This window comes from Penaeus japonicus, unplaced genomic scaffold, assembly GCF_977035675.1.
Source record: "Penaeus japonicus unplaced genomic scaffold, GWHDUDI00000001_assembly GWHDUDI00000023, whole genome shotgun sequence".
Classification (NCBI taxonomy): domain Eukaryota; kingdom Metazoa; phylum Arthropoda; class Malacostraca; order Decapoda; family Penaeidae; genus Penaeus; species Penaeus japonicus.
The window spans coordinates 7,412,502-7,425,001 of record NW_028234425.1 but is presented as its reverse complement, the minus strand read 5'-3'; the positions used below and the strand labels follow the sequence as shown (position 1 = coordinate 7,425,001).

General features: G+C 40.1%; 1 protein-coding gene across 1 annotated transcript in view; it reads left to right on the top strand.

The window, feature by feature from the left end:
• LOC122255069 (uncharacterized) overlaps positions 1-12,500 on the top strand; it is a 17,094-nt gene that overhangs the window by 3,658 nt on the left and 936 nt on the right. Inside the window, exons 7-10 of the mRNA XM_043019018.2 lie at positions 1-2,290; positions 2,521-2,796; positions 2,883-3,007; positions 3,171-12,500. The exon at positions 1-2,290 is cut by the window's left edge and continues 161 nt beyond it; the exon at positions 3,171-12,500 is cut by the window's right edge and continues 936 nt beyond it. Coding sequence (XP_042874952.2) covers positions 1-2,290; positions 2,521-2,796; positions 2,883-3,007; positions 3,171-12,500 — 12,021 coding nt within the window. The remainder of the gene's footprint in view (positions 2,291-2,520; positions 2,797-2,882; positions 3,008-3,170) is intronic.

Sequence of the window (12,500 nt, the reverse complement as noted above, 5' to 3'; positions counted from 1 at the left end):
TGAAGAAGAAAAAACTAGGGTACTTGTTGCTCTCAAGGCACTTGGCAATGCTGGTCGATGGGTTAATGCCAACTCAATCCTAAGACGATGCTACACTGAAGATAATGATATGGAAGTGCGAGTGGCTGCCATTGAGGCATGGAGGCACACCCCATGTGAATACGACCGATCTCACCTGTTGGCTGCCTTCCAAGACGAGACTCAGGACACAGAGGTTCGCATTGCTGCCTACCTTGCTCTCATGACCTGTCCTACTCCAGACCTCATCAACATCATCAAGGACCGTCTCACCTCAGAAGGGGTCAACCAGGTTGGCTCCTTCATCTGGACTCATATGACCAACATGCAGGAATCAGCTGCTCCTGAAAAGCAGTGGGTACGTGAAATGATTGGAGAGGAACTTCTTCAGAAAAAGTTCAGCACTGAAGCCCTCAAGTTTTCTCGCAATTATGAATCTTCTTTCTTCATGAATGAAATCAACACTGGTGCTACCATTGAGAGCAATGTCATCTTCTCCAGGAAGTCTTACCTGCCACGTTCTGCAATGCTTAACCTCACTCTCGACCTCTTTGGACAGTCTATCAACTTCTTTGAAGTAGGTGGAAGAATCGAAGGTTTTGAAGCCTACATTGAACGCTTCTTCGGTCCCAGTGGATATTATCCGGAGGAAACCATTGAAAACATTGTGAGGAATATGCGACAGAATAGTGATGCTGATGCCACCACCCTAGAAGGGTTCCTTGATAAGATAACTGATGAGCCCGAGGGATCCTACTACCTCCGTGTCTTTGGCAATGAGCTTCATTACCACCACTTCCAAGGACTTGAAAACCTCATCCAGACATCTGGTGCTTCCAACCTTCTAGAATTCATAATGGATCTGGCCCGTAAGGGAGAGGTTGATTACACAAAATCTTACCAGCTGATTGACACTCACCATACCATCCCCACCATAACTGGTTTGCCTGTGACTCTCACTGCAAAGGGAACGGCCACCCTCGGTCTGAAGATGAATGGCAACTTCAAGGCTCGTAGTCTTAAGAATGTAAATATTGAGGGACACTTGCATCCTTCGGCAGCAGTTCATATTGATGGACTCATGCTTGTTGATGCTCATGTGACTCATACTGGATTGAAGATGTCTACCAACCTTCATACTTCCACTTACCTTGATGGCAAGCTTCAGATCAATGGTGGTAAACTTGTCGATGTAGCCATCAATACACCCAAGGACAAGATGGAAATCATCAGTGTCAAGTCTGAGTTCTTCTATTTGGAAGATGATCAAGAAATCCGCAAGGAAGCTGAGAACCTTATTGAGGCACATGGCTGTACCAGTGGAATTATTGGTGTGGCTGCTTGTGGTGGATTTGGCTATACTCCACGATCACCTAATAGCCCTAGTTTTCCTTTCTCAGGACCATTTTCAACTAATATTTACCTGAAGAAGACAGATACACAAACTGGGTATGCTTTCCATTATTCAAAGGAGGAGAACCATTTCACTTTTGAATTTGACACACCAGAGTCTCAGTCAGACCATAAGTTGGTTCTTGACATTACAAAGTCTGGAAATAATGCTAACTTCAATATTCGTACACCTTTCAAATCAGCAGAAGGTACAGGTGAATACATCTGGCAAAGATACAACAAGAACATAAAAGCATCTATCAATATTGATGGGAGTGGAGACTACTCTGTCGATGCTGGATTCCATACAGCCAGAAATGGATTGATGAAATTTGAACCTCATGTAATTCTGACATCTCCTACTGGAGAGCTTCTAAACTTACAGAGTAGTTTTGAGAGTAAGTTCGGTTATACTGAAAGCTTCATATCATCTAAAATTGATGCTGAATACAGTATCTGGCAAAGCAGTAAGCAAACCATCCACCACGAAGGACTACTAAAAACACAAGAAGATGATGATGAACTGAAGACTTACACACTTCAGTTCAAAATGGATTCTTCTGAATTTCCATTTTTGACTGTAGATATTGATGGTATGTCGAAGATTTCCAGCAATGCGGTCCAGAGTTCAGCAGCTTTTGCTTATCCATATTACCACATTGACTCAAAGGTGTCTCAAGAGCTTGAGTTTGCCATTGACCACTTAAAGAGTAAATCTGAATTACACATTCTGCCTCAGAAGGAATACTCCTTAATTCTCAATCTTGAAAAACAAGGTTATATGGATGTGAAAGGCAATGTTGTTGCAAACTTCGACGGCTTCACCTCGTCTGTTGATGTTACATTCCATGGAACTTCAGATGCTGAGTACAAACTTCAGGTAAGTAAATTAATTTATTCAGACAGAAAAACGATAAAATTCAAGTACAAATATACTGTTTGATCACACATATAAACATATATGCACATCTACACCCACACACAGGCACACATATTGTGTACCAAAATACAAAATTATGTGTATGCATATATATATATATATGTGTGTGTGTGTGTGTGTGTATGTGTTCCATCAAATGATATGACTAATCATACTTTACTTATATTTAGGTGAATAGCGCCGTCAATGGAGAAAATTATGGTCTTGAAGCAACTCTGAAAAACAACTCTGTACCTGGAAAGATCAATGGTGTGTTAGATGGCAAAGTGAATACACCAAAGCATAATGCTGTGCTTCATCTAGGTGTTTATGCAGACAAGGACAAAGCTAGTGGAGATTTCAAGAGTACTGTTGATGGGAAAGAATATTCAGTCATGATTGAGACCACCCGGACTTCCATTCTCGTTGATGCCAAGATCATCAAGCATATTTTCATCAATGCCTATGTAAGTATACAACTGACAGGGTCTACATACATGATAGGATTTGCACATTTTTATGATCTTTATCTAATGCATCTCTCATGTTTCAGGTTACTTCAACATCTGACATGCAGAAACTCCTTGTTAATGCTGAGTGGGACAAAGACGTCGATCCTACCAAGTCCTTTACTATTGATGGACAATTCTCAACTGAAGAAATCCATGCTATTATCAAGTAAGCATGAATATTTTAGTTATTTACCTTTTTTTTTTTTTTTTTTTTTTTTTTTTTTTTTTTTTTTTTTTTTTTTGTTCTTTTTTAAAGGGTAGCTTATGCTATAGAGTTTCTCTGATCTATTATGTCTTGTTTATAAATGTCAATTTCATCCTCCTTTCAGATATGGACAGAAAGAGGTGTCTGCCATTGCTAAACTTATTGACAACGGTGTGGAGCTGGAAACTAAATGGGCAGCTGACAAGAGAATCTTTGTCAATGTTCATTATAGACTTGGTAACACCAAGTCGCTAGCAGCTACAGTGCAGACACCTTTCCTGGGTTGGGAGAAACAGGATGCCACCTTCTCCTTCTCCATCAAGAATTATGAAGTTGAGAGTCGCTTTGCTGCTACATGGAGGAACACAGAACAATTGGCACTTATTGTCATGGGCAAAGTAGAACCTGGTCTCTCTACCAATGCCCTTATTACCAAGATCACATTCACAAGTGCCTTCGACAACTTTGAACGGATCACATTCTCTTTAGACCATCATATGGTTGACTCAACCATCAACACCCACTTGGAGGGTGCTTGGAATCAAGAGAAAATTGAAGGCAACTTCCAACTCACTCCTAACACCAATGGTGTGGATGCACGAGCTACTTTCACTTCTCCTGTCACAGAGAACATCCTTGTAACATTACATCATGAGTTACTCAACCAGCAGTTGTCTACCACATTCGAGGTGAAATATGGACAAGAGATCACTACTGCCACTATCGCAGGTCATGTGGATCTTGGTGCTGTGCATGACATCATGGTAGATTTCAAGGTTGAAACCCCTGTATCTACAATCCCTGAGATCAATGCTAATCTCAAATACTCTTTGAGTGGAGAAAGTCTCAACTTGGTCACTGAAGGCAAAATTGGGGAGAAGAAAATCATGCTTAATGTAAATGGCCAGATGACTGTTAGTGGCGACACTACAGATATTTCTGGTGACATGCGCTTCATCACTCCCTTCATGTACCCTCTGACAGCTTCTCTCAAGCACACCCATGACATGCAGCATTTTACATCACAGTTTGAAATGACGAGGATCTGGTCTACATATGGTGATATCAAGGTGCAAGCACAAGGTCACATGGTCTCCAAGAATGACGTAGAGCTCAATTTTGACCTTCAAAGCCCTGTCACCAAGGCTTCAGCTTCATTGAACCACAAGATAAGCCAAGATAAAATACTAACTTCTACTGTCATTATGACTGTAAATGGTGAACAAATCAAAGTTTCTGCCAATGGCCATGTAGATACAACACAACAAGTTGCTGATCTCCAAGCTGAAGTGACATCTACACTGGGTGGAATAGATGATGTTAAGGTGAACCTGGAAACTCTAAGGAATGGAAATACGCAGATAACGAAAGCTGTCCTCACAAAGGATGAAAGAACACTTACCATCAATCACCAAATAACATTTGATGACTGGTTCAACTGGGAGAACTCATTTACAGTGAACCAGATATACAAACTGATTAACAAGCAGACACATGTTGGTTCTGTATACACACACGACTTGGAATACGTTTGGGAGAGTCAGTCTGTGCATTTCACTGGCAGTTTTGATATGAAGAAGTCCGGCAATTCCCGACAGATTGTTGCACACGCAACCCTTTCTACTCCATGGGCTGAGGACATGAAACTTGACATCAATCATCAAGATGATGGCATTGAATTCAAACCAACTTTGATCTTCGAGTACAGACCTGGAATGAAGATTGAACTTGCTAATATTTTGAAATCTGAGCCTTCACTCTTCTTCATAGAATCATCACTTATTACACCATTCTGGCAGCCACTTGGTTTTAAGCTCAAGCTTAACTTCCAACCATATGGAGCTAATCTCGTTCTGACCAGAGGTTCCAACAAGACCACTATCGATGTTACTGGAATCTGGAATCCAGGAATGTTAGATGGCCAAATAACTGTTGCTTCCACTTATATTTCAAACCCACTTTCTGTGAAGTTGTCATACAATATCGAAAACCTGGAATTTCACTTTATTGTTGATTACATAAAAACATTTGAACTATCAGGAAACTTCTCTGGCTACGCCAAAAAGGCAAAATGGACTGTGGTAGCTAACCTTCCATTAGAATCGGTAAAGAACGTCGGTTTCAGCGGCAATTATGATGTTGAGGCCATGCCTTTCAATGCCAAAGGGATATTCACCTTCAACTCTAAGGATTATCAAGTGGAAGGTAAGATCAACACAGATGAATTCCTGATTAATGTGAATCTGGATGGTAAAATCGGAAGTCTCACCAGCAAATGGCATTATGAACAGAATTATGCTGATATTGAAGTAAAATTCCAGTCTCCTTTCACAGCCGTAGATAATATGGCTGTTTCGGGAATGTATGATTTCCGTAATGAAAAGAGAGTGACTCTGAAACTAACACGAGACTCACAGGAAATCAATCTCTCTGGAAGACTTGAAGGACAGACCCTTGTATTTGAAGGTACAACTCCTTTTAATGGATGGGAAAGACTTAATGCTTCCTTCTTCATCTCAAGCTCAGCTATCAAAACCTTCGTAGCCAGGAATGACCGTAAGATTGAGGTTACAGGAACACTTCATGTCAAGAAGATCAAGGGCAAGGTTAACCTGGTCATCAACACGCCATATTCTGGATATGAGACTATTAGTGTGGACACCAGTTATAATTTCCAAGGACCAGAAAAGATGGTTGAATTCAAGGCAACATTCAGCTCACAAGAACTATCACTCAAAGGCAATATCAAGACCAACAATATCCTAGCTCCTGAGATGACCCTCAACATCATTACTCCATTTGAAGTTGTGAGAACTCTAGGTGGCGAAGCTCACTGGGACCTGAGAAACCTTGTTAAGGTTGCTGAAGTAAAGGCTTTCCGCAATGATCGCCATTACCACTGGCAATTAGAGGCAGCAGCTGAGAGTGACAAAAAGGGTTATGCCAAGTCCCTGATCACAACTCCTATTTCTGGATGGACAACAGTCAACATAGAAGGAAACTTTGACTTTTCATCCATGCCCTCTAAAATCATGTTTACATTTGATAAGGAAGGAGTTGTTCAGACATTTGAAGGACATGCCACTATTGATAGCCATAACATCCTCGCTGAAATATCAACTCCCATAACCAACTGGGAAAAGATTACTCTTGGTGGCAACTTTAATCTAGAAAATGAACATTTCCAGGGCAGTTTCGAGCTAACAAAGGGTTCTGAAAAATACAATATGGAGACTGACATCACTTTCAACCCCCAAATGCCGAAGTTCCATATCAAGCTCCAGACTCCACTTCCTTATGCTGCAAATCTTGAGTTTGACATAGAAGCTGAATTGAAGAATACCGAGAAGAAATTCCATACACTTTTCAAGACAAATGATGTCACATATTCCCTTGACCTTACTGGTGAACAGATATACAAAACTGGATTTTTCAAAATTGCCAGTACTTCTCCAGTACCAGGATATACATCAGTTGATGTCTATGCCAAATATGATTTCACCGGTGACATCAAAACAAGTGAGGCAGATCTTAAGATAGAAGGGAACAACAAGCACTTTTCACTGGCTTTGCAAGTCAATGAAAACAATTTTATTCTTTCCATTACAACACCTTTCCGTAACTTTGAAACGGTAAAGATGGAGGGAGATCTTACTTACACTGACAATAAATACAGAGGCTTTGCTGTCTTTGAAAATAGTGCTCAGAAATTTGAATTTGAATCGGAAGTTGATCAAGAAAGGAACAGTGTCACTGTAAAGCTTTCAACTCCCATTGCAACATTTGAAAATATCGAACTCCATGGCCAATTCAGAATCCTAGATCATGGAGTTGAGAGTTCAGTCTCTTTAAAGAGGAATGCAGAGAACTTTGCTTTCAACACTCGTGTATATCTAAGTCCAATGAAAACTGACATACATGTTGCTCTTGACACTCCAGTTGACCAGTGGAAAAAAATGGCCCTTGATTTCAAGTATGACATCTTGTCTGTGAAAAAATCTGCTGAAGTATCAGTCCAAAAAGATTCATTCCACAAGGAAATATATGTTGAAGGAAGTTATAACCTCAAGAGTGGATCCTTCAAAATCAAGACTCCCATTGAAGGTTTTGAGATTCTTGGAGGTGAATACACTTTGGACTATGATGCCAATAACCACAATCTGGAAGTGACCCTGCTGATTAGCCAGAACTCCAACAAATGGAATTTTTCAGCCTATGGTCACTATGATGTTGATCAGGTTGTCATCAGATTCCAGACGCCATTTGAGCACTTTGAGACAATAGCTATTGAAGGGAACATCAATTTCAACCAGAAAACTGGAAAAGGTGCCATTCAGTTTGGTTCCTACAAGTTTACTACTGCTTTCTCCTATTCAAATGATAACCTTTCATTTGAACTTACAACACCTTTCAGCATCATCAAGATCATATCTGCGTCAGTTAGATATAACTGGACTGTGAGCTTGAAAGACATCCATGTAACCATCACTTACAATAACAACACCTACCATCTGAATGGTTCACTTCAGCTCTCCACCCGGGCCTCTGATATCACTTTTGAAGCCACAACTCCCTTCGTGCACTTCCAGAATTTGTCTCTGAAAATCAAGTATGACATTGATAACAAGGAAGAACTAGTATCAGTATATGTCACGACAGAAGATCATCAATACAGGTTAGCTATTGGTGGCTACATTGAGGAGAAAGTTGCCTTCTTTAAATATGAACTGAAATCTCCCTTCACAAACTGGACTGATGACAGGTTTGTTGCAAAACTAGACTTGACTAATGTAGAAAAGACACTCGAGATCATATTAGTCAGAAATGGTGATATCAAAGCAATCTCAGTATCTGGAAAGCTAATTGGCAATACAGTGGACTTTAATCTGAAAACACCTCTCAAAGGATTAGAAAACCTCAAACTCTTTGGGTCCCTGAACAGGTCCAAAAGATCTCTTGAGTTTATGTATCAACAAGATGAAGCACAGGCCACACTTCTGACAAGCTTCAACTCCATGAAACTACATCTGAAGACACCATTTGAGATTGCCGAGGAGATTACATGGGAAATATCGAAGGTCAATGATCACACATTCAAAGCCGAATGGAAGAGAAATACAAACCATGTTACAATCATTGTCAAGAAAGACGGAAATGCCTATAAAGTGGACCTTGATGGCGAGATGCAGGCTTGGGTATTGCTGACCCTTACTGGCAATGATCAAACTGTATCAGATGAGGATAAGATCAAGTTATCTGGATCTGCTACTTTTGATGTTAAAGGTGTTTTATCACTGCATATAGAAACTCCTTTTGAAAACTATAGGACCATTGATGGAAATCTTGATTATAAAGGAGATAGTAAAACCGGAAAGGTAGAGATATCCTCATCTTCCTCGAACTTCCATTTCATATTTGACGTAAAGGAATCCAATGTAGAAGGTCATCTAACAGTTCCACATACTGATCAAGATACTGATGTAATATTCAACTTCAGTGCCTCTGAAGGAAAGGTTACTGTAAAGTCTGCATATGAACCCCTGGCAAATATTTACATTGACTATCACCTAAACAATGAAAATGGCTTCAAATTTGATCACACTTTTAAGGTAAATGATGAAGAAGTCTCGAAGGTGGAATTTGTATACGATGCTGCTCACGCGAAAGCTGATTTCGACGTGACTGTTCAAATCATCGAAATTAAGTCATCAATTCACATCACATTAGAGCCATACACTAATGTTGAGTTCCTCTTCAAGTATGAAGGAACTGTTGAAAAACACTTCAAGGTTATTGCCTCAGGCACTGGTGATCTGCCACAAACTGGTAAAGTGGATGTGAGCATTGAAAACACTTTCCGCGAGACACCAAGGGTTATTACTGTACATGTAGATGTGGACCGATCTGGAGATCCTAAAAAGTTGAAAATTGAAGTGACCCCTGAACCCAATCACCTTTATGCTTTCGATGTAAATTATAATGCTGATCTACAGAATCCCAAGCACGGAGATTTCACCATAGATATAACAACACCTGGAAGGGTGGCAAGTCCATGGCAGCATTTGGCTGGCAACTGGAATATTGAAAATCAAGATGAAGCAAACATCAGCTTCAAATATGGTGAAAACACTTACACTGCAACAGGTAAATTAACTCTACAAGAATCCAATATTGTGATAACATCCTCAAACTCTGCAGAAGAAAATATCATCCTGGAATGGCACTTTGAATCTGAAGACTATTTCCTTAAGTTTGGCAGGGTGTCGAACTATGTACTGCTGAAACTCAAAGTTGTCTATCCCAACCCTGGACGTGTAAATCTAGAAGGAAGCTTTAGGGCTGGATTCATCATGGCCCATGAATTTGCATTCACATCAGAATCCCAAAAAGATGATGGCAAATTCAAAAGTGAAGGAACATTTACCTATGGGGATAAATCTGGTAATTATCATATCAACGACCTCCACTATGACAGTGCAACGAAATCAGCTGCATTTGAAGCAACATTCAGCTCAAATATTTCTGGAATGGAATCAGTTTCCATCACAAGTAAATATGACTTTGACCATAAATTTGTCATTCATGGAAGTATAAAATTCAATGGTGATGAGTCGAAATTCGATATAAACATTGCTGAGGTTTACCCTGAAACTTCACACAGTTCTATTGAACTGAACATACCTGTATTTAGCCCAGAGTACAGACATACTCAGTTCACCTTTGGCCATGACTTTAGTAATGACAAGAGCAAGTCCCTAACTGCAGTTGCAAAGTTTGGAGAGAGTGAGTCATACGTAAAGGTTAACTGGAACCAGAGTGAAAACCTTGACACTGTTGAAGGATCAGTTGAAATTAAGTCTTTCCTTGGAGAGATACACATTTCAGCTAGTTTTGATCTTAGCAACCATGAAGACATGCATGCTGAAGTGAAATACTCGAGAACGCTAGAGGGCCAGACTCATGAAATTCATGTTAAGTGGTCTTCAAAAGTGACCTCTGAACACTTTGAAACCAGCCTTAATGCAGACTCTTCTTTCAACATCCTGCAACATGTACGAGTCCATGTAACTGCTGATTACAGCGATAATGTCCATCTTGTTTCTGGACTTGAGTGGAATGACAAGAAAATTAAGTTTGTCAATGACATCACCAAAACTGGGGTGTCAGTAACAATCAACACGCCATTCGAGAATTTTGAGTTGGTTGAAGCAAAAGTAAATTATGATCTTGCTGGTGAAACAAAGAAGGTTGATCTTTCGTACAAACGAGGAGACAACGAAGTAAACATGGAAATCACATTTAACATAACAAGTGAAACGCAGGCAACACTAGACTTCAAGCTTACAACACCACTGGAAGTGATGAAGGTCATCCATATCGGTGCAAGCATCGAAGGCCAGAAAGCCCATGTTGAATTCCAAAGGAATGATGATAAGTATTCTCTGGATGGTGATGTTGATTTCAAATCCGACAAATCATCTGTTGACATGACTTTCACATCTCCTGAAGGTAAAACAATTAAAATTGCTGCATCTTATGACATCGAAGACTTCCTTGCTGCAACAGGAACTGCTGCACACAAACTTGCCAGTATCGAGATCCAGTTTGAAGAACATAACATCAACTTGAACTTTAATGGTTACAGAAATAATGACAGACTAAATGTTGACATCCACGGGGAATCTTCCTTTGACATTGTTAAGAAAACCCATCTGAAGATTGACACTGCTTTGCATGTGGAATCACATGATAGCAATATTGAGATGCAATTTAATGACTTTGAGTTTGCAATGCATAATCACTTCGAGAAGGTAGACAATGATCATTATAAATTTAAAATCAAGTTGGAAAGCACTCTCACACCATTGCCTTCATTAACCATTGGCTTTGGACGCGAAGAATCAGAGTACTCTGTAACAGTTGGATATGGTGGTGATAGTGAAATTACATTCTCGATTGAGGGCAAAGATAATTATGGATCAGGATTCGGTGGCAAGATCGATCTTCCTACATTAGGAATTAGGAATGTTGAGTACGAAATTGAATACGAATTTGAAAACGATCACGAACTCCATTTGGACATTGAAGTTGAATTAGGAGAGGACAAGGAAATTGAAGCTAAATTCGTCTACGACTCTGAAGGCTTAAAAGCTCGCTTCAACTCCCTAATTACAGGAGAACACAGTGTACGCGTTCGTCGATCCATCTCGGCACAAGACTTTTCCGCAGAAGTTGCACTTGATGACTACAGCCTTAAGCTTCGTGGAGGATTCAACAACGAAGATACAAAATACGGAGCTCTCCTAGAAGGAGAAATATTTGGTCACAGGTTCCTTTTTGACAGCTTGTTCCAATCTGAAGGAGCACATTACTCTGAAGGTAGACTGATCATTCTGACACCTTTCCAAGTCCTGGATAAGATTGGCGGACTTTTCACTTGGTCTAATGTTAACAACAAAATCGAAGGTCACACAGAAATTTACCTTCCATCTTATACAACACCGAAATTCATTGGGGAAGTCAGACTTGACCTGAATGAAAAGATTAAAGGTCAAATCTTATTTGACTTATCAGGCCAAAAATTCATCTTCAAGACCGATTTAGTTGGCTCATCACTTCAACAGGGATACCAAGGAAGTGTTGAGATTTTCACACCATTCCATGCTCTTTCTCATGTTTCATTTTCTGGAAGTTGTATGATCAATGGCTTTAATTCCCTGGCAAGTGACTTTAAACTTACAACACCATTTGGTACACATGAAGTTGTTGTGAAATACACCTTCGTGTCTGACAAAGTTTCTGTAGATCTGAAACTAAACTCTGAAAAACTTGCCCATGAGATTCATACAGAGTTCACACTCGAAGGCTACGGCACAGACCATAAGAAAATCATTGCAACCGTAAATGAGAACCATGTATCACTCGATGTTAAACACCCTTCACCAATGGACCTGGAAGGAAAACTCATTGTAACATACCATGAGCAACTCCACACTATCAGCGGTAAGATGAATATAATGTCCGACCGTCTCCATACAGAACTAGAAGTCGAATCTGGTCTCTTTAATGGAAAGCGAAACCTCAAACTTGATTTCCAAATACTACATCCAAATTATCAGCATGTTTCTTTGGATGTGGCTCTCACAACTTCCCAAACTTACGCCATCCATTTCGATCTGGATGTGAGGACAGGATTCCATGCCACAGTCAAGATTGATACACCTATCTTCCCTGTAACTACAGCCACTTTGAATCTTGCACCTGCAAATGCTGAGCTCATCATTGAAACTCCTACAGGAACACACAAGGTTAAGCTTAACTGGAGAATGACATACAGAATGCCAGCTGACTACTTGATGCATGTCGAAGTGAGTTCTCCCCTTTTGCCAGTGGAGTATAGTGCAAATGTGGCCATTAGCGGAGAATGGTCTAATATGCGAGTCAAGGTCGAGCT